The sequence below is a fragment of the Sesamum indicum genome, linkage group LG3 (genome assembly GCF_026168435.1).
Source record: "Sesamum indicum cultivar Baizhima isolate 11 linkage group LG3, ASM2616843v1, whole genome shotgun sequence".
NCBI classification, from domain to species: domain Eukaryota; kingdom Viridiplantae; phylum Streptophyta; class Magnoliopsida; order Lamiales; family Pedaliaceae; genus Sesamum; species Sesamum indicum.
The window spans coordinates 30,678,384-30,699,785 of record NC_142659.1 but is presented as its reverse complement, the minus strand read 5'-3'; the positions used below and the strand labels follow the sequence as shown (position 1 = coordinate 30,699,785).

The window sequence follows — 21,402 nt, the reverse complement described above, 5'->3', positions numbered from 1 at the left end:
TAATGAGTATGTATAAAAATACTGAAGACAAAAGGCATGCAAATTTCGTTTAAAAAAAAACCAAATCTTGAGGCCGCCTCTTAAATATTTATCATACAAGACGAAAGAGAATAGTTTGGAGTCGGGAAAAGGTAAAATTCGAGTGGCATGCATTCCTTTTCTCCACAATTAGAATGAAACAAACAAGGACCCTCACACGAGACCCCTTATCCACAAGTAAACAGAGAGGACCTAAACAATTTGGCTCATCTATCCCACACTTTGTGGAACCTAGGCTCCGCAGAACAATACCATCAATGGCTGCAGCATCGACCTACATGGCTTCCACCAGCTTCTCCATGCTGGGATGGACAAGTGCGAAGAAATCACTTAGCAAGAGAAGTGGATTCTTGATTTCAGCTCAACAAGCAGATATACAGGAAGAGGTTAACCAGACAGAAACAGAAGCAGATAACATGAAGCAGAAACCGCAGTCGCAGGCGGCTACTGTGAAGCCAAGGCCAGTAGAGCCACAATTGAATGTGAAGAGCAAAAACATGGGCAGAGAATACGGAGGGCAATGGCTGAGCTGCACCACCAGACATGTTAGGATATATGCAGCCTATATTGACCCGGAGACGTGCGAATTTGATCAGACTCAAATGGATAAGCTCACTCTTATCCTTGATCCAACAGATGAGTTTGTGTGGACGGATGAGACTTGCAATAAAGTTTACTCTTACTTCCAGGAGCTTGTTGATCACTATGAGGTAATCTATCTCTTCATCTCTGTTACACTAGCACTATAAAGGCAACAGTTTTTAACTAGTGCTATGATGAAACAGGGAGCTCCACTGACGGAATATACGCTTCGCCTGATAGGTTCTGACATAGAGCACTACATCAGGAAGTTGCTTTATGAAGGAGAAATTCAGTATAACATGGATGCAAGAGTCTTGAATTTCAGCATGGGAAAACCACGTGTGGGATTCAATTATGATGGCCAACTGCATGATGTGAAAAACTGAAGTAGAGTTTGGAACATCAGGGTACTTCATCAAACAAGGTACACAAACCTCGAAACTTTGGGGGGGGGGGGGGGGGAATTTGTATGGAAACACAAGAACAGAAAGGACAATCCATCAAATGTAGCGACCAGTAATATATCACATTTTGGTTAGTCACAAATAAAATTCTCCATATAATCTGTCTATTGGAACATGCAAATTGCAGCAGTAGAATGAGTTCTTTACAACATATGGCTCACTTGAAACTTTGGGTTCAAAATTGTCAGCCAAAAGCATTTTCCATGTTTTAGGCCATCATCTCCATATATGGGCAATGTCAGGATAGGAAGTCTTAACAAGATTCTGGGTTGATAGCGAGGCATTCTGCATCTTGCCAAGGTTGAAATGATCCATCCTGCAGAAAATTCTGATTTCAAAAGCATCAGATATTTTTTCAGAATATAGAATAAGCTGTAAGAACAATCGTTAAAGAAAGGGAAAGATCGGTTTATAACCCAAGTAATTTATCAGTCTCCAGGAATATCTTGATCCTTTTTATGTATCATTTCTGTTGGCTTGTCTGTGTGTGTGAGAGAGTACATATCATATAAACCTTGCAATACCAAACAAGTTACTGACCTGAAGCCAAAAGAAGAAACCTCTTAATAGGTTCAAACATTTGGGTTTATCATCTTGGAATTGTAAGAGCTGCATTTCGAGATCTGCAGTCAATAAAGAAAGAAAGTCTGACACCGGTTACAAAGAGAAAAGGCGCTGTGAAGATAATACAAACTTAAAAGAAAGTTTAACATGAGGAAAACTAGATATAAATCTCAAAAAGACAATCTAGAGATCTTTAACTAACTAACCGGAGAGACATTGATGAGAGTAATGCAGTGCGTGAATCACCAAAAACACTTGAAATTAGCAAGCAAGGAAAAGCATACTACCATGGGAAATTAATAAGCTTTTTACTTCTTTTTATATCTTTTCTCTTCCAGAAGGTTTGTCCGAAATCGCTCCAGCAAGAACAGAGAGAGGAAGAGAAAGTGTAGTAATAAAAAAATTATAGGATATAGCAATGTCATACAAGAACGAGAAGATCTTCAACTAACCAGGATGGTGATCAAGATAGGACTTTCCATCTTTTCTCTTTCCATATGCTCTTTCCCTCCCATGGCGCAAGTCCAGATGGCGCTCTTCAGGCTTACGGATTTCTATTTCTAGCCAAAGCTTATCATACTCCTCTTCATCATAGGGTTTTCTAAGAAAAGTGATAACCTGGTTCCTAAATTCAGACGCCATTGTAGGACTGCAAAGTGTCAAGTTGCTGTCTAGGATTTCCACATCGGAAGAGGACTCATCAGCATGCTCCTCTTGCTCCTGGTTATTCTCTCCATATGTCTGCTCATATACTATTGTATGACCCCCATATGTGTAAACGTAATGATTGTCAACAACTTTGGCAGTTTGATGGAAAATAAGATAGTCAGGATCCGGCACCATATCGTTAGTTGACCCTTTTACATTCTCTGCCTTCTCGCTCTCAGCCTTATTCCTAGATTTTCTCCGATTCAAGTTCTTTGCCTCCTTATCGTTAGTTGACCCTTTTACATTCTCTGCCTTCTCGCTCTCAGCCTTATTCCTAGATTTTCTCCGATTCAAGTTCTTTGCCTCCTTAGTTGAAGTAGATGGAGAATCATCTTTGCAACGATTCTGTAGACCAGGATGACTGGAAGGCCCATTCTTTTGTTTCATATAACTCCTCAATTTCCTCCTGGGTTCTGGATCACACTCTTCATCTGAACTTGTATCTCCTTCATATTTAATGACCACATCCAAACAACTTTTCTTAACTTCAAGCGCATAAGATTTCTCATTTTCTTTCAAACTTTTTAAGAAAAGCTCATATTGAGGATCATTCTCCTCCTCAGAAGAGTAATCAATATTGTTCTCAAGATCATCATATTTTTCACTTCGTTTTTTTTGTCGATTAACTCTTTCTTCCTTGTTTAGAATTTGCAGCAGAAGGTTCTTGTAGTCCTCATCGAAATTGTCATTTTCCTCCAGCCGTCTTTTAACTTCATGTAAAGCGGACTCTGAACTCTCTGCCTGAGCATGTATAAAATCATGAACATCAAGATCAACAAGTTTCTCGAATCCAACATAGTTAATCTCCTTTTGAACCATTTTACTTGATATAGTACTCCCTCCTGCTCCTCCTCTTTGCCACCCCAAATATAAACTTTACCTATTACCCTTTCAATGTTGTATCACATCTGCAACAAAAGTATAATCCACCTTCTGCGTAACAAGTAAAAGTATGAAAAGTCAAACCATCCATTCAACTTCCTGATATAGAACAACTTTGGGACGGAAAAATTAAATCCTGAAACAATACACATATTTAAAGGAGTAAAAATCACAAAATGTCAAAGAAGAAAACAATCACATGCAGATATTAGTTCCCAAATATCAGTCATAAAGATGGTAGATTTTTAACTTCTTTATAATATAAAACAAAAACAAGACAATCATCCACCAAATACTTGCTGAACTGTAGTGATTATGCTATATGTGAAACACACGCACATATTCACACATACATATATAGGCATGTGGGTTCGCAAGAGAACCCATAATCTACATCTGTAACTCATTGAAACATGTGAAAAATCGTAAGGTCCGGATGAAAACAAAATACGGGCCGACAAAAGAGGTGGAGATACTGTGGTGCTATCAAAAGGAGAAAAACAAATACATTCCCCCTCAAAAAAGATTAAGCCTTGCCCGAATTCTTGAAGAAAAACGCGGCAACTCACAGACCCCATTATGTTCTTCTGCTGTATATCAGTGTCCTTAAGAGGGAGAGGACGAGACTTTATGAGTTCCGAGCGGATCGGCACAATTTGGGTCGCGTGAAAGTAAGCCCACATTGACATAAATTGGGACCTTAAGAATTCTTTTGCAGTAATAAGTCTTTCCAATTCCAAGCTTACTTGTTAGGGTTCGGCTAATGGAGGGGTCACTACAATTCTTGAGGAAAAATTACATATGAACTGATTAAGATATGATGGGAATAAATTATCTTCCTTTTATTATTGACTTTTGATCCCACTATTTAAGGTAAGAAGATTGCTCATTGAGAAAGGTTTAATGGACTCTTAACAATCTTTGCAATTAATATGAGCAAAGAAATTGTTTAGTTGGAAATTGCTAATATAGTTTTGGAATTAATGAATTATTATTAATTAAGGTAAATTAATTATACCACTTATTATTAACAAAAACAATACGCTTACTTTTGAGCATTGGGTGCATCAAATTTTGACACATACTTGATGAATGGCATTCTTCGGGTGCAGCATTAGGGTAAGACCCTATGAAAGTTAAATTAGGACTTAATTGAGTTGAGCTTCCCTTTAAATCAAGAGAGTTGTTCAAGCCTATTGAGTCTATCAAAAAATGGGATAATAATTTGATAAAATAATTAATTTTTTAGAAGAATTCATATTCAAATTATATAAGCTCAAAGTTCATATATTATCAAATATACATATCATAAAGCCTATTTTTGTAAAATTTATATTCGAAAAATATGCTTAATTCTTTAAGCCCGTTCAGATTTTAAGCTCATTTAATAATTGTCCCAATTTTCAGTCATTTTTTCTCCCCTTTTCCTCTTCTCTCTCTTGCCGCCTTCTATCTCTGTTCTGTCTATTTGCTTTTTATCTTGGTTTTCTCATAATCTATGCTTTTAAATATTTACTGAATCTATTGATAATGATTTTGTCGTTCTCAAAATTGGAAGGATCAAGCTCGTGTGCAACCTCAAAGGACATATACGACTAATTTGAAAGGAATCTTCATTAGGTTTGAATTTGTATAAATAATAAAATATATATTTTTTATGACATTTTTATTTTTAACTTTTTGCTAACAATAAATACTAATAAGTGTCACAACTGTGAAAGGTTCATTGTGTTATATACTAATAGTTAAGTTGTACTTATACAGGATGATACCCATACAATGAAAATTAGGACCCAGCCCGATAGTATATACAATATAGGTATACATATAATATAATATATATATATATATTTTACTTTGTAGGTATTGATGTGTTCTCGTCATTAGTTGTGGAATGAGGTAATGTAAGTAAAATTTTAATTATATATTTTTTACTTTATTTTGGTAAATATCACTAAAATATTATATCTTTTGTTTATTTATTGTTAGGTACTTGTTCAACAATTGAAAAATTGAAACATTGTCCAACAATTCTTGACGAGGAGGACGATGAATGATGATGTTGTATCTAGTTTTATTTAAGAATTTATTTTTGGACTTGAATATTTGAGGAACAAATTTATTTGTAACTAATATGTCGAATTTGTTTTATATTTGTCCAATAAATAAAAAATAAAAACATAATCGTGTCCACCAGCTTAGACTTGTCCGGCGGATTTTGTAACGGGGCGGGGTGTAAAAATACCAGGCAGGGCAAGTCCCGGATCCATCCCGAAGTTGGCGGGACGGGTCTCCGGTCCACCCAAACCTGCCCCGAACCCGCCCCCTAGTTGCATGATCTAAAGTATTACCTACTACTAATTATCAAATACTAATAAGGATGCAAATAAATTTGATATGCTTTCTTAATAATATATCTAATATGTCTATAACCAACCCTTGGTATTTGTTGGATTAAGTGAATCCTTATTGGATTAGGAGAGTGTTGGTGGTCTATGATACATAATATTGATTTTTCTTGATTGCTACATACAAACACTTATTTTATATTTTTATTTTTATTAGTCTCAACGTTTTATTTTTATCATAAATATTAAAGCTGTCAAACCACATGAAACCACGCAAAGACGCATCTTTGATTTTAATTTTAAAAATAACAATTTAAAAATTATTTTATAAAATCGCTAATGAGAATTTTTTAATTTGAGAATAGCTTTACAAAAAGCCGAAATCGCACTGTGCGCACCACTAAATATAAGATCCTTTAAGTTGAAAAGGTCAGTTCCCTAATCATAATCAGAGATTAAATCAACTTCATAGATCTGTTATCAATTAAAAGAAAAGTCAGTTTAGTCGAGGTGAATATTGATTTACAGCATATACTATAATACAGGAACTACACACTGCACATCTTGGCTCGGTTGGAGGCCTTTGGGCCAAAGTTATATTCCGAATTTTAGCAAAATACAACATCTCTTTCAGTAAAATATTTCCAATTGAAAGCCCTTCACAAGAATCACCTCAAAGGTCGAAGCATATTGAATATAATCAAAAAGTAGTGGCCAGAAACTACAACTCAATCAATTCCACAGCACCTGTTGCAATACAAAAGCTGGATCTCTTCTACTGCAGAAGTTGTAACCAAATTTAGTCTGTCTAAAGATCTGCAAAAATTTTTGTCATCGTAATGCTGCCTTAAGTAGATTGGAAGTACTGGAACGGGAAATAACTCCCCGTCTGGAAAAAAATTGTGGTTGAAGTCATTCTTCCTGGACTAGTACGTTTATCAGCTTATTAAGTTGTTAATCCCAGGGTCGGCCGATTCTCCTCATAGCTCACAGTTTTTGCTGCATGTAGAAGCATATCCACTCCATCCGACTTGTTCAAAGACCCCTCGCCCTTTACTTTTCTATCTAAGTCACTCTTCCTAGAAATATTTTGCAGATTCTCATATGTCCTTCTAGCTCTCCGTACACTTTGGATATCGATGTCACATTCTTGGCAAAACCATTTCCCTTTGGGTATGGCAGAATGAGGTGGCTGCATGCAATAGATGTGATACGCATGATCACAGCCATCACATAGAACAATCTTATCATCATCTCGGTCGGTGAAGCAAGCTCTACACAGACACGAAGGGCAATACCAACACGGACCATAAGAAATCAACTGCTCACTTGTCAAGCATTTCACATGGTAAAACTTGTGGGAACAGAAGGAATGGCCACATATCCTGTACTCCTCATCATTTCTAACTTCAGTTCTACAAGCTGTGCAGCGTCGCGATCTTTTACCCCCTTCATTAGCCACTAATTCATTTGAACTCTCCTCTAATTCTGCTGCTCTTTTTCCGTACATAAAATCATCTTCTTCATTGTCATCAAATGGTGATCTAGTCGCATTCAGCCTCTCACAAGCTGTGCAGTATTCATGTGGGGATTCAGTTCCCTTTGCTGTACACTTGGCACAATACCAACCTCTAGTGGGGATTTCTTTAACAGCAGGCTCAATACAGGAGATATGATACATCTCCTCACATGAATCACACACCAGACAGTTTCTTCCATCTGCCTTCAATTTACAATGCTGGCAGGTATGGGCTTCATCGAGAGCAGAGGCCTCTATTGGCTCGGGTTTAGGGTGCATATCAGATTGTTGTGTAAGGAACTGTAGGCATCAAATAGAATATCATGGCCTTCCCTAACTTACCAAGATTTAGAGAAGTTGACATTTGCAAGTCTTATCACAATTTTTTCCCCTTAAATCTGAGTCCTCAACCATTTATATAAATTGTGTATCATTTGGACATAAGGGTTCTTTAATAAGTTAGGATCCATTAATAATTTCAAGGCATTCAACTTAAAGTATTGAAAAGCATTACTGAAACCACACAAGTAACACAGGAAAAATAATTATCAAATTAGTTATGCAACCAAAAGAAATCCTCTAATAAAGCATAATAAAATAGAGAACTGAGGACAGACAGAGAGAAATAAAAGTTGGTTCCCAGATTTGAAAAATAAATAGATTCTCCAGGGAAACCAGCTGCCAACCACAGACAAAAAGTCCTTGCTTTTGGTCTAGTGACTGTAAGGTGAAAACTGTAATGCAGCTAAAAGGGATAGTTACTGTTTAAGCATCATAATTTATAGTTTACCTTACTGCAAATATCAAGAGGAAATATGCATTGCATAACGGTGCATGAAACTTTTTACCGACTTTCCAGCATTCACTTCAGTCCCTCTGTTAGAGGGAACAAAAGAACACAAAGGAAAAAGTTGCAAAATGAAAATGGATAAGGAAAAAAGGAAACAAGTACCTCAGGTTTGCCATACTCAGAAATGCTGTGTGCAGAGTTGCCTACCTGACAATACAAAAAACAGAGCAAAATGAGAATATCAAATTTACGAAATTACAAGCCTAGCACAGTCATTCAAAATAAACTAAAGACTACTGACAGAAAACAAACACAAAAGCAAGCATCTACAAGCCAACTCATTTACCTGTTCACAGAAAGAAGCCATTGTTTTGTCCGACAGGCACTTAGCAAGAGCAGTTATATCATTGCCAACCTTTTGGAGCTTCATCCATATCTACATAAAGAAAGTTATGTTGAGAACTGAAGCACATATACCATCAGATAAAGATAATGCAAATCTTCTTTGAGTTCATAATAAAAGACATCCCACGATAGGATTCCTAGAACAGCCCACACATTTTATCAGTTGTTGAATAGTCATAGTTTAGGTACCAAACACATATATAACTTCCAGAGAAGGACCTGTTGGATGTCTGACTGAAATTGCAATGGTGAATTTTCATACGCTCTCTCCTTCATCCTTGAGTTTATGTGATTCAAATCAAATAATTTGTCAGCCTTAATTCCTTGGAAGTTTTGAAGGAGTAGACCGCATAATTCTGCAAACTTTTCTGACATTATAATACCAGAGAAGGAGCACAGGCAGATCTCTGTGAATGTGTAATGGTTAGATTCATTGATTGATCCACAGGATGTACCCACACTGTCCTTAGTTGCATTGTGGAGATCATCATGCAGAGTCCCAGCATGGAATATGCAATTGTTCCAATCCTCACAAGAATGAACAGATTCCTGTTAAACCATAAGTTTTGTTATAAGCCTACTAAATACCGACTGCATTTTCAAATTTCTCATTTAAAGCACCATGCGATCAATTTATCATCTCTGACTAATGCATTGTACGGTGAAAGGTGGGATACTTATAAACTGTTAATGATGTTCAATATGTGATTCTCCACAAGAATAACTCCCAAAATACTTCTCCTAACTATGTAAAACAAATAAGATAGTAAAAAATAGTTAAATTGTAAGCCAAAGCTCTGTGACATGGGCAACATACTTTAACAGTAGTTCTGCTACTACTTCCTGGATGAAACAGAAGTGCATTTTGGATGCACTTCACTAAACCACCTTCGCTATCCAGTGACTGATATATCTGCTCCAGAATAATATTTCTTTGGTGCTTGAGTGAGCAATCACTGAATGAGACTGGCATAGCATCTGAATCCTTCTGGAAACATTTAGCTTGATCAACTGAGTGCTTCATTGACTGCACAAATCAAATGAAGACATCTCAGCATATCCATGGATAGAAGATACATAAAACTCTGGAACAATAACAAAAAGCATTTAAACTGGGATAGGTACGACAAGTGGGAAGCTGAGATAGAAGCATAAGTAGATAAGCAAATTAACTGAAAGTTGGGTTTAACCTAAATACATTACAAACATAAACCCAAAAATTGCAGAATAGTTTATGTCAACTACATTCAACAAGCTGTAGAATATCTAATGGAGAAACAGTATTCAAAGCAAATTGAGTGTTGCTTCCCTCCCTTTTGTAGTCATTATCAAAAGAAGGCCATAATAATGTTTCCACTACTCGTACTTTTCCGGGTAAACAGTTAGCTTAGCACAAATTCATTTAGTTGAAACAGCCAGAAACTTTCCTACCATCAGAACTCATGAAGTGCCTTTTTTTTTTTTTAACATTATATACGAGCAAAGAAAACTGACTCATATTGCCACACAAGGAAGCTCGTGAATTTCAATTTAAGAAATTACCAAACCTTCTCGCTGGGTTGACTACTTGAATCATCAAAAGTCTTCCCACCCTCGGCAACTTTTACAGCCCTTCGCCTCTTGTAAGTAACCAAACCATTGCCTCCCAATCCAAGCGAGCCAATCTCAATGTTACAGGCAACGCCATTCGCTGTCATCGTCTCAACATTTGGCCCCATTACCATACTTTAGAAATCACTTGCACCACCACGCTCATTAGTTCTTTATATTCTTCAATTAAGCAAAACCAAAGAACAGTAACACGATCACAACCAAACACCAAACATTGAAGCATCAAAGCTCCCAATTTTCCTGCGAATTTTCACAAAACAACATTCCAACCTCAACAGGTTAAATATACTCAAACTTAAAAAATGCTTCAAAATTTTCACTTACCTACATATAGAAACACAAACTCCACGAGTTACTGGAGTTAGTGCTAGAAGATAGAACAGCAAAAAAAATTCTTCAGCTGCTAAAATTTGGAACCCTAAGTGAGAGAAGCGAATCTGTGAGCAGCTTGTGTGTATTACTATTATCCGAGACTGAGGGGCCACTTTTGAATTTTGAAAGATGAGAGGGGCTTTTCTTGTGTACTTGGAAAAATATTACATAGTATATATTCCGGCTTTTCATTGGCTGCTTATTCACCGAGGACCGACGACAGCCGGTTTTAGGATTGCTGGCTGCATCATGCCACTTGATGAGCTGAACGCCACGTGGCAGTTTGAACGCCCCCACAATTTAAAAATTATTAATAATTGGGATAAGTTAGAACAGGGTTTTGGGCCTTTTGACTTGATTATAAATTTTTATTTAAAAAAATATGTACTTATTAGGTAAATTTCAAGACGCACTCGTATGAACTCGAGAGCCATCTTAATCCCGTTCGATCTTTATTCTTTGGACCTGAATAGGGCGAGTCCGAAGTGAGGTTTTTTTTCTTTGGATTCAATTGTCATTACTAATGCTGTTGTCATTATTATTACGTACAAATATGTATGTAAGTGTTTAGGGGAGCACAAGTATTTTAATTTTGATAATATTGGAATAATATAATTTTATTAATTTAAAGCAATATTAATTAATCAATAAATTAATAGTTTATTAAGTTAACAATATTTTTTTCAATTCAACGAATTTATATTATTTTTCATAAATAATATATACGCATTGTATTTACTATTTGAACGACGTTCATGTACAACATTACTAATTAAATATGATACATTCTCTAAAAAAAATAAAAACTTTTTTTGTACATAGTACGTAGTATTGGTAAAAGCCTAAAGCAAGTTTATATGTGGTAAGAAAATCAACCATTATAGAAGCAACATCAAACATTCCTAATTACTCAGTCCAAATTAAAACCAATCAACTATGACTTCATATCTAAAAGATGTTAAAAAATCAACCATGTCGGATCAAATACGTAATTTGGTAGAATTATTAATTTATAATGTTGAAGTAACCATAAATTTATATCAAAAAATTATAATCTTATTGATTTAGAGCTTGGACTGTAGTTAGGATCTAAGAAAACTATTAATTAATGGAGTATTAATGTATAAATATTCAGAAATAGAAAATGATTTTTTATGTTTGATTTTTAAAAAGAAAAGTTAGACAAACTCCTCTCGTTATCAGTGTATTAAAGCAACGCATAATCATAGAAGCTTTTGAATCTAGGGAAGATACTCTATCAACTTTACACGTGAATTAACAGTTGGATGTGTCCAATCTCCTTCCGTCTCAATTGAAGTCGCTTCGCGTCAATAATTCCACACCAGAAGAATATGCGGCGCCACCATCACAGGAGGCGGCGCTTCTCATCCGATTCCGATATCGACTTCGGAGAAGACGAGGACGACAATGAGGATGACGATGAAGAAGAAGTGGAGGAAGGATCCGCTGCTGTGCGGCGGCGGAGGAGGATGAAGTGCCTGTCTTGCAAGGAGGAGTACGGCGATCGTGCCGCCGGTACATGCCGAGAGTGCTACGAGGAGGCAGGCGAGACGGAGGAGGAGCTTAAGCGCGAGATCGACGAACTCAAGTCGAAAGTGAACTTCCTGCGCCTACTATCCGTCGGGCCTGGGCCAGTTAATTGCGTTACCAGGCCCAATACGCCTTGCTTCACTGACGTCGTTTTGGTGGCATCTGGCTCGACGGATTCCGCTGATTCGTCCTGCAATTCACCTTCTATCCCGGCTCACCGGGCTATATTGGTACAGTACCCTTTTTATTATTTTACTTATTTGCTCAAAATTCTGCTGTTCAAGCTTGGGGCTGCCCGATGGTCGCTATTGACTTATCCGTCCCTGTTGTTTTACACCCGTTAGGTTTTTGTTCAATCAGTAATGTAATTACCAGAAAATAAGCATATAATATTTCTCGGACTTGCATAATTACCATAAGAGAAGCATTTTTCACATATCTAGTCAAACATCTCGGCTATACAAAATCAAAACCAAAAACAGCCATAATGTATCCTTGGACAAGCATTCAAAAACGTTGTTCATTTGCTCAGTGTTGTAACAATTTGTAACATACCGCACAGGATAAATCTGGGAAACAATATTTTGCTCAATACCTTCTCCTCATTCTTGCTCCCTTGTTTGCATGATGAAGTCGGGTTTAATTTTATATATCTACATTTCCTCTCATTAAAGGGTTACTATATTGATTTCGAGCATCTTGATTTCCAAGCAGACAAGTCGTTCTCCCGTTTTCAGGGCCATGCTTGAAAATGAAATGGAGGAGAGCATCAGTGGAACCATCAGGATCAGTGATGTATCATATGACGCCCTTCGTGCGTTTGTTAACTATTTGTACACAGCTGAGGCATGCCTTGATGAACAAATGGCCTGTGATCTCTTAATTTTGGCTGAAAAGTACCAAGTGAAGCATCTGAAGACCTACTGTGAAAAGTATCTCATGTCCAGATTGAACTGGGAAAACTCACTCCCATATTATGCTTTTGCTTACCAGCACGGTGCAAAGAGTTTAATCGATGCAGCATTATCATTGATCATGGACAATATGGACAAGCTCAGTAAGCAAGAAGAGTACATGGAACTTGTGGAAAAAGATCCCCGCGTGGTGGTAGAAATTTATGAAGCTTATCTGTCAAAACAAGTGAATACTGCTGCAAGTAAAGATTCAATCACGAAAGTGTAGGATTGAATCATAAGGCATTCCCCCAGGTTAGTACGTAAGTTTTCTTGTAATGTAACTTCTCAAAAAAGATATTGCAAACAAAGTGCTGGATGCATCTGAATTGATTTTCTGCAGTCCAGGTTACAAGGAACTTGTAGAGTTGATGGGCAGTTGGGATAATGACTGGTATAGACATCTTTAGCGTGTATTTGAGTTGAAGGGAAAATGGTGATTCTCCACCTGATAAGACATCTTTAGCATGTATTGGATTTGAAGCGAGAAGGGTGATGCTGCACCTGATAAGTTACGTCGATGCTTTATTCTCCAAAATTTTGTTATTTACTTCCATTAACGAGCCCTGTTTTACCTTATATTTCCTCGGTCACTGATGCTGTTCTGTTTTTCCTTTTTACCTTGTCGATGCTGTGATTTTGATTTTATGTCAATAGCATAAACTTAGGATCCTATTTACAGGGTAGGTAGCCTGAATTCCTGCATCCTTGAGTAGTTCCAATCCTTAAATTTTGCTTGGTTGAGTCATTGTCCATGAGATTAACATTAGCGTGAGTTTCTAAACTATTTTTATTATATGAAATTGATGAGGCTGATTTAGAGTAGATGCTGAATAACTGGTTGAGTCGGAACAGAAGTGACTATATGAGGATATGTCCCAATCAGTAAAATGTTCGATTTAAACAAACTCGTCTGGATTACCATTGAAACTATTGGACCATAATTTCAGTGGCAGTCGTACGGATTCCAAAACTACACAGTAATAACAGAAGACAGCAAGCAGGAAGCTTTTTTGTGTTTTGTTTTTCTTTTCTCTAAACACACACTCATCCACTAATACACGCACCTAATTAGTTTTAAACCCAACATCTCAAGTATGAGATGTTGGAGCTCAAACCACTGGGGTGTCCTCTACGTGAGAGCAAAGGTTTAAGATTGACTCTTCACCAACATCATATCCTTAAACTCCTCGAAATCAAGCAGCCCGTCCGAATTAGCATCGTATACATCAATCATACGCCTGCAGTCTTGGCCGGAATGCTCGTCCCACAATCCTAATCTTGACAGTGCAATTTGGAGCTCCTCACTAGTGATGAATCCATCACCATCTAAATCGAAAACTCTGAAAGCTTTCTGAAGATCCCTCTCCAAGATATTATCTTCTTGTTCGATTTCACATGTTTCTTGATCAAAAACACTACTCTCCTTGATCAGAGTTTCGTAGAAGAACAAGAAATCAACATAGTCCAGGCTTTTTCCCCCTACCAGCAGCTCGAGCTCGTCTCGTTTAGCATGGAGACCAATCCTATCAAGAAGCCACCCTAGCTCGTCAGCGCTAACAAGGCCATCGCCATTTTTGTCGAGCCTGTTGAAAATCTTTTGCAAGTGAACTGTGTTGAGAGGAGACATTTTGGTACTGTATAGAAAGAAGTTGTAAACTAAGGCAGAAGGAAAGGAAGTAGAATCGATACTACCCTGCTTATCACTGTTTCCCGGTGCTGTCTAAGGGTGTCCATGTGTATATATAGGAGGAGAAGACTTGTCTTGTTTATGAATAATCAATTATTTTTCTAAGTAGTACTTGCCCGTACGGGTTTGTAATAGAACGGAAGAATTGACACTGATGTGGTTGAGATTTTAGGGGAAGGTTTGTAGGAAGTTTCGTGGAAGATGAGATGCAAAAAATCAGGTTATGATAATCTGGTTCTCCTTAGTTTTTGAACCAGAACAAAGAATAGCTCCATACTCATCTGATAGGTATGACAGTGTTCTTGTTTTATTAGGGAAACTGGAGCCGACCACAACCTCATGATTTATGTAGAATTCTCCTCTTGTCTTATCAGAGTGAATTGGATTCTCCCACCAAGTCATTCATTTATGTTGCCCTGATAACCTCTCAATTTCGAGAATATATGATGTTTGAGAGTTTATAAAATAGAATTCAATTAGCTACTAAAGCCGGTCTTTTAAACGAGTTCGTTAAATTCTCAAAATGAGTTTGGGCTTTTCTCAACATCTTTGCAAGTTCTTGTATCGAAAAAATTTAAACATCTTAGGACTGCATGTTTAAGTTGAAGACTGTCTAATTTCTTTACGTCTTAGTACAGCTATGTAGCATTTAAACTAACGTCAAGAATTGGAGTAATTATACCCACACGCCCAGCTATTGCCAAAAACCCAACTTGCAAGGACACATACATACAAGCAATCACTTTCAAGCTCTCTATTCCTTAGAGAAAAATAACACTTGGTTCTGCAAGAGATATAGAAGACACCATGAGTATTTGCTTGGTTGTTTGTCTCCTGGAATCTGCAAGAGCTACTCAGTACCCACCACCACATAAACTAGTTGTGTGTATGTGTGTGTCTGTTGGGTGGGGTGGGGGGGTAGGGTTAAGAGATTAAGACAGTTGATAATGGTCCAGGAATAGGTGGTAACAAAACAAGAATATCATATCATTCTTGATTCTGCCCTGCATTCGTTTACTTGGAAACTAAAGTTAGTATTTCCTTGCTCTTTTAAATTAAGTTTGGTCAAATCAAATCAATCACATCACACTTGCTATGTAATTGCTAATTTTCCTTGAACTACACATCAGTCACATTGCAAGTGTATTTCACTTGCCATACAATTAATTCAAGTTAGCCAAATCAAGTTTGGGTTAGAATTTCTTCTATGGCAGTTGACTCCAATGAAAGCAAAATGATTTCAGGGAGGGAAAAAGAACAACAATAGCAAATCCTAGTAGATATATTACAACAATATTGTCATCGAAAATCAAGAAAAATGCATCAATTTGACCATTATCAACTCTTTACACACTCTAAACTACGTCTCCGAACATTGATCAGCAGGAGCAGGAACAGACATCATGTTCTTGAACTCTTCAAAATCAAGAACACCATCCGAGTTCTTGTCGTGCATATCAATCATGTCTCTACAATCCTGTCCACTCTGCTTATCCCACAACCCCATCTTCGACAGCACGCTCTGCAGCTCTTCGCACGATATAAATCCATCCCCATTCAAATCAAAGACCTTAAAAGCTTTGACGAGATCATCCTTGTGATCACCTTCAACTTGTTCTGCTATCCTGGCCTTGACCATTGCCTCATAGAAGAAGAGGAAGTCTATGTAGTCGAGACTGGTTCGGCCCACGAGCTTCTTGAGATCCTCCAAGGTTGTCTGGATCCCAAGTCTGTGGAGAAAATGGTGCAGCTCGTGCACTGTTACTAGGCCATTGTTGTCTTTGTCCAGGTTCTTGAAAATCCTGTGGAGATCATCAGTGCTGATTACTGGTGACATGTGATTGGATATAGGGAAAGAAGAGAAACAAAAGTGTATGTAGTGTGATCTTCTTTACTGGTACCACTGCGTGGTAAGAGTGTTGAGTTGTTGAATTTATATTAGTGTTGTAAAAGTGGTGGTTTAAGGTCTAATAATGACCATAAATGAGAATTACAGAGGAGCACTAATTAGACATCTAATAATGCTTTTGAAATTTGAACATAAGAAGAAAAAGATGAAGATGCGGAAATTGTTCTATGGTTTGTTTTTAATTCTATAAGACCGTTGAATAGGAATTTTCCAATTTGATCTTGGTTTCATTAGTCTTCTTCCGTTACCTTAGTTAATTATTTTAATTTTTCCCTTCATAATATGTGGGCTGAACTTGGGCTCCCTTATGTCACCATAACTTAGTAGGAATATAAAATATAAGGATAAATACCCATTATAAGAGGGTATTTATTAGATGTTCATTAATTTCAAAATATATTATGATTTTTAAAATAATGTATTTATAATTATGACAAATATCATATGAGTTCGTTGTCATTTACCTTAAATATAATTATTATAGATTATTTACTATCATATATTTTTTATAATAATGAAATATATATATGAGAACTATATCACAATAAACGCTATATACATTGCAGGAAAATATTTAACAAGACGATATCAGATGAGATTGGAAGTCTTTTACTAGAAATCCTAACCTAAAGATTCTCATGCTAAATTATCAACCCAATAATGACAAACTGCGTAAAATGGGGGGTAGTTTCAGTTATCAGAACAATCACATTCAATCAAGCCGGCCCAATACATTGATGGGAGTGAAAATGGCCCATTATTTCGTAAAATGGGCCTCATCAGGCCCAGAGCTGAAGACACGTAGTACGAATTCAGTTTGCAAGTTACTTGCATTAAATGACGTGGATTTTTGCATAATAAATGCGAACAAAAGAATCTGTTTAAGTTTCAAAGACTGCAATGCATTTACCTTCATTTTCACGCTAGACTTTGGTAAACGATTTGTAATTGGTCACCAAATGAGACTGACGTACGTGGGGTGTATTTTATAAAGAATGGCAAAGTATTTTCGATTTTTGGATAAATTTTTGGATCTATTTTATTTTATTTGCGATTCGATTTGAGTGCATTCTAAATTCTAATAAATGCAAACTCATTGTAATAATCCCATCATTTTGGTGTTATAATGAGGAAAAATTTATAAATAATCACCTCCATGTAGCAGGTATTTTTTTTGCTAATATTCATATAACTTTCTTTATTGTTTTATTCACGACCTATTGAATTAAGTATTAAGGTACTATAGCTGCTATTTTTCTGTATGGTTTTGTGAAAACTTACAATTGAAAGTATCAAATCGTATTTTACTCTTTAAAATTATCAATTGTATATTCGTTCTTAAAGTCTTTATCCGAAATTTTCGATATATCAAATTAAAAATAACAAATCTCCATTTGGCTTTAATTCATATGTATATATCAAGAGTGATGGGTGATACTTAAAGAATACAAACATATAATAAAAAAGAATACAGAAATTGAAGAGGGTGGCCTTATGCTTATCCATTACGCAAGCTTGCGCCTGAGTTCACACCTTGTTACGACCGATGACTGTCGAGAAAACTTTCATTTGACTGCCTTTACCAATTCTTGAATGCCCACACTCATCACTAACGCAAAAGTTCTGATGTAATAATCTTACATCATATATAGCTATTGAGGACATGACACGTGGCCCCTTCTAGAACACCTTCCATCCCAAGTTTCATCATTTATAGACATTCTGCCTCTCCCAACTCCCTATACATATATATATATATTTATATAAACTCACTGAACTCGATCGCCTACAATTTTTTTTAAAAAAAAAAGAAAACAGAGTGAAGAGCCAGCTGCAGAATGGTGGGTGAGGCAGGGAGAGACGACGGCGGAGAGCAGGCGGCGGCGGGGGTGTTTCCGCCATTCAAGTCGAAGAAAGGGAGCGTGTTCCCGGCGAAGAGGAAGCTGGTGAAGAAGATGGTGTTTGATTCAATTGTTGAGTGGATGGTTTCGTGCTTCCTGCACCCAAACAGAACCTTAGAGCGGAAGAAGATCAACAAGACTCGTGTACTCCCACTTGTCCCATCACTTATTTCATCATTTTAATTGTTAATTAATTTCCATCCATTTTCATATATATATAGTTGCAGTTTTCTTATCTTGTTCGAAATTCCACTCAACAAGTGAATTTATTGTAATTTATTACTATAATATATTTATAATGTGGTATTTTAGAATTTAAAAAATAATATTAAAATTAAATAAGAATGTGCATGGAGTAAATTAACCACCATCCGGCTACATATATATTAATACTAGCTGTTGTGGTATGCTATTTCTGTGTGTATATAATAAATAATTTTTTATTTTTAAAATATATTATAAATAAGAATAAAATAAATAAATCAATACATTACCTTAATAAAAAGAATGAAAGAAAAAATAATTTATGAATCAATGTAAATTTTATAAAATTGAATAAATTAGTTATGTTATCATGAAGTGCAGTTTTGACTTTACAAAAAATTAGTGTAGCGGTGTCATTAACTGTCGTTTGTGAGTGTGGATGAATTTTTTTTTTTATATTAATATAGATATACCGCACGCCAAATAATTTATTTACTACGTAAATAAATGAACGAAAACAATTAATATAATTTATTATAATCGACTAAATACAGCTAGCTGCCTAATTAATTATTTCAACTAGAGAAAATCATGATTGGTTAAGCATTCAATTACTTTAATTTCTAATTAATAAATAAATAGTATTAATTGGGTGCACTAGAGATTTAGTTAGTTTAATTTGGGTGATTGGTGACAGTTTCACACACATATATATATATATATAAAAGAGTACTTAGCTAAATTAATTATGTTTTAGAAAATGAATATTTGATTTGGTCAAAGGCAAGTTGCATAAGTAAAGAATAATATCTGAGTCAATGGTTCCATTCCTCATTTAATCTAATATAAATAATTATTAATAGCAAAAATTCTTTTAATTATCCTCATCCACTAATCATAAATTAATTACTAAAAATATTGCAGGCAGTGCAGTTTGCAACTTTAATTACAATCATAATATAATTACTTTGCTATAAATAATAAAGTTGAGAGGTTGACTGATGATGGGGACAGATACGTGTTTGTAATTCAAAGACTAGTTTCTTTTATTCTTTTCGCAACCACAAAAAAAAAATTAAAAAAAATAAAAATAAGGTCAGCATCTGGTGAGAAATGGAGGACAGAGCAAAGCCAGCTATTTATGAATTCATTAAATCACTGCACTCTCTGTATTTAAATGAGATATATATAATCAATGAATGCATCAAACAAGTTTATGTTAGCGCCAATATATATAATATATGAAATTAAATACCAAAATTCCAACATGTATATTTAATAATAATATCGTGATCTTGATCACTACTGCACTATTCTTTATCAATTTACCAAGAGTTGTTACATCGATCTCGTATTTTATTTAAATATACACATGTATTATGTGTATAAATATTTATATTTCTTTAGATAAATAAAATGCTAACTTTATATATATATATATATATATATATATGAAATTAATGAAATAAACAAAAGAAAAAATTATTTGGAAACTGATCAGACAAACCTTAGTTTGTGCTCCAAGTGGCATTAATCCCACATTATTTTAATATGTACTCCTCTCCGCGTACATTAATTATCAATATTGGAGGTATCCAATTAGACAAATTTACGGGTCATTGTATTCCAATTGTGGGCTAAGATCAAGAGACCAACAAAATATGCTATAATCTCCCTATGGACACTATGTATGCAACATCGTCATTTTGTAATAAAAGATCTGAACTGCTACTAAACCTTCCCATCGGACAAAGGGAGCTGCCGGTCGGTTCCTTGCGTTGTTTTTGAACATGTGGTTGCAGAATTTGTGCCTCTAGAGGGAGCGGACGACGGGGACGGTAGCTTCTTAGGCAGCATTTGGTCCCAACGAGGCAACCTTGATGCTTCCGAGATGGAAATGATGAGAGCAAGAGAGATGAAGATGATCAGTAGGAGGCAGTTGTGCCTGCAAGAAGATGATGACATGATGAATGAATGCTGCAACAAGTTATGAGAGCCTAAGTAGTGGCCTGTTTTATATATATATATATGTCCGTGCATGGGGTGTGGCTGTTGCGGCAGCAGACATGTTGAGCAATCTGAGAAACTTGTTTGTTAAAGGAAAGATCAAACAGTTGGCAAACAAACAGTTTCTTATATTATAATATAATTATGTTGGATTCTAAGATGTCACAATGTTTTTTGTAGCTGCTTTTCAATATTAACTACCTTTTTAATAATACTTTTAAACCTCTATGTAATAACAAATAAACACAAGGAATAACTTGGATCAACTCCAAATATTCTTGCACTGTTCATTATTGCAGCAAACATTTGAATTAAAACAAGATCACAAGACTAATCAAAAGTGTTTTCATTTTCCTAAAGGTGATGATTCCTGAAATTCAATGATCATACACACGCACGCACGAGGGGTAAATGGCTTTTTGATGATTTAATAATTCTTGGTGGGAGTGGTCGAGGAGACAAGCCCCAGTTCAAAAGGTTTAGGTCTGTCTCAACTCTGAAGAAATCCCCCAAAACCAACTTCTAAGCTTTTTGTCCACTTCGTTTGCATCGGCGCACGAGTGAATAAACATATGATTCTAGGGGCTTTCCTAGGCAATGAGGGGTTGGACTAGCTGGGTGGAATATCGCCACCTTTCTCCCAATTTGTGGGCCGAACTGTAATAATTAAATAGTTCGTGGGTTTGGTGGGGAATTATATATATATATCTACTTTTCATTTTATTTGATGTTTTTAATATGATAGAAGTGCACACGGGCGGGGACTCGTTTTTCAATATTTGGTTATTATTACATTCGATGTAATAAAGTTGTGTGATTCAATGGCTTGCATCTTTTTATTTCAAATTTTATTACACTTTATTCTAAGAATAATTATATTGTATTTATTAAATTTTAACATAA

At 35.9% G+C, this 21,402-nt stretch overlaps 4 protein-coding genes, 1 long non-coding RNA gene and 1 pseudogene across 12 annotated transcripts; 2 read left to right on the top strand and 4 right to left on the bottom strand.

Annotated features, from left to right (window-relative positions):
- Positions 1-96: 96 nt before the first annotated feature.
- On the top strand, positions 97-5,423 carry NDHM (subunit NDH-M of NAD(P)H:plastoquinone dehydrogenase complex). The gene is made up of 3 exons (XM_020692909.2): positions 97-749; positions 825-1,045; positions 5,229-5,423. Exons 1-2 carry the CDS (start codon positions 174-176, stop codon positions 1,005-1,007), a joined length of 759 nt encoding a protein of 252 aa, XP_020548568.1. The 5' UTR covers positions 97-173; the 3' UTR covers positions 1,008-1,045; positions 5,229-5,423.
- LOC105159440 (uncharacterized) lies at positions 1,104-4,152 on the bottom strand. Of its 4 annotated transcripts, none has more exons than XR_016064986.1 (4): positions 3,593-4,152; positions 2,102-3,290; positions 1,626-1,708; positions 1,104-1,413 (listed from the first exon to the last, which is right to left on the bottom strand). It is a non-coding gene; the product is annotated as an uncharacterized LOC105159440 (long non-coding RNA). The 4 variants fall into 4 exon arrangements; XR_016064987.1 differs by having other exon boundaries at positions 3,813-4,152; XR_016064985.1 differs by having other exon boundaries at positions 3,777-4,151.
- A 728-nt stretch (positions 5,424-6,151) lies between the features above and the next one.
- LOC105159439 (PHD finger protein EHD3) lies at positions 6,152-10,430 on the bottom strand. 4 transcript variants are annotated; one of them, XM_011076508.3, is made up of 7 exons: positions 10,237-10,430; positions 9,844-10,152; positions 9,119-9,328; positions 8,521-8,850; positions 8,243-8,332; positions 8,059-8,103; positions 6,152-7,406 (listed from the first exon to the last, which is right to left on the bottom strand). In XM_011076508.3, exons 3-7 carry the CDS (start codon positions 9,323-9,325, stop codon positions 6,534-6,536), a joined length of 1,545 nt encoding a protein of 514 aa, XP_011074810.1. In that variant the 5' UTR covers positions 9,326-9,328; positions 9,844-10,152; positions 10,237-10,430; the 3' UTR covers positions 6,152-6,533. The 4 variants fall into 4 exon arrangements, with proteins under 4 accessions (XP_011074810.1, XP_011074808.1, XP_011074809.1 ...); XM_011076506.3 differs by having other exon boundaries at positions 9,849-10,152; positions 10,237-10,429; XM_011076507.3 differs by having other exon boundaries at positions 9,849-10,152; positions 10,241-10,429.
- A 1,071-nt stretch (positions 10,431-11,501) lies between these two features.
- Positions 11,502-13,493, top strand: LOC105159438 (BTB/POZ domain-containing protein At4g08455). 2 transcript variants are annotated; one of them, XM_011076505.3, is made up of 3 exons: positions 11,502-12,065; positions 12,550-13,043; positions 13,137-13,493. In XM_011076505.3, exons 1-2 carry the CDS (start codon positions 11,637-11,639, stop codon positions 13,015-13,017), a joined length of 897 nt encoding a protein of 298 aa, XP_011074807.1. In that variant the 5' UTR covers positions 11,502-11,636; the 3' UTR covers positions 13,018-13,043; positions 13,137-13,493. The 2 variants fall into 2 exon arrangements, with proteins under 2 accessions (XP_011074807.1, XP_011074806.1); XM_011076504.3 differs by having other exon boundaries at positions 11,503-12,065; positions 13,132-13,493.
- A 153-nt stretch (positions 13,494-13,646) lies between these two features.
- Positions 13,647-14,759, bottom strand: LOC105159437 (putative calcium-binding protein CML44). The gene has a single exon (XM_011076503.3). The coding sequence runs from the start codon at positions 14,416-14,418 to the stop codon at positions 13,939-13,941; it is 480 nt and encodes a 159-aa protein (XP_011074805.1). The 5' UTR covers positions 14,419-14,759; the 3' UTR covers positions 13,647-13,938.
- Positions 14,760-15,766: 1,007 nt separating this feature from the next.
- On the bottom strand, positions 15,767-16,457 carry LOC105159436 (putative calcium-binding protein CML44 pseudogene; annotated as a pseudogene).
- Positions 16,458-21,402: the final 4,945 nt, after the last annotated feature.

What these genes read in the sequence shown, in the direction of transcription:
- NDHM (XM_020692909.2), top strand. Translation starts at nt 174, where the DNA reads ATGAAACAAACAAGGACCCTCACACGAGACCCCTTATCCACAAGTAAA. An exon ending in AGCTTGTTGATCACTATGAG is followed by an intron (nt 750 to 824) that starts GTAATCTATCTC and finishes ATGATGAAACAG; the next exon opens with GGAGCTCCACTGACGGAATA.
- LOC105159439 (XM_011076506.3), bottom strand. Translation starts at nt 10,025, where the DNA reads ATGGTAATGGGGCCAAATGTTGAGACGATGACAGCGAATGGCGTTGCC. An exon ending in TTCAGTCAGACATCCAACAG is followed by an intron (nt 8,333 to 8,520) that starts GTCCTTCTCTGG and finishes TTCTTTATGTAG; the next exon opens with ATATGGATGAAGCTCCAAAA. An exon ending in TGGCTTCTTTCTGTGAACAG is followed by an intron (nt 8,104 to 8,242) that starts GTAAATGAGTTG and finishes TTGTATTGTCAG; the next exon opens with GTAGGCAACTCTGCACACAG.
- LOC105159438 (XM_011076505.3), top strand. Translation starts at nt 11,637, where the DNA reads ATGCGGCGCCACCATCACAGGAGGCGGCGCTTCTCATCCGATTCCGAT. An exon ending in CGGCTCACCGGGCTATATTG is followed by an intron (nt 12,066 to 12,549) that starts GTACAGTACCCT and finishes ATTTCCAAGCAG; the next exon opens with ACAAGTCGTTCTCCCGTTTT.
- LOC105159437 (XM_011076503.3), bottom strand. Translation starts at nt 14,418, where the DNA reads ATGTCTCCTCTCAACACAGTTCACTTGCAAAAGATTTTCAACAGGCTC.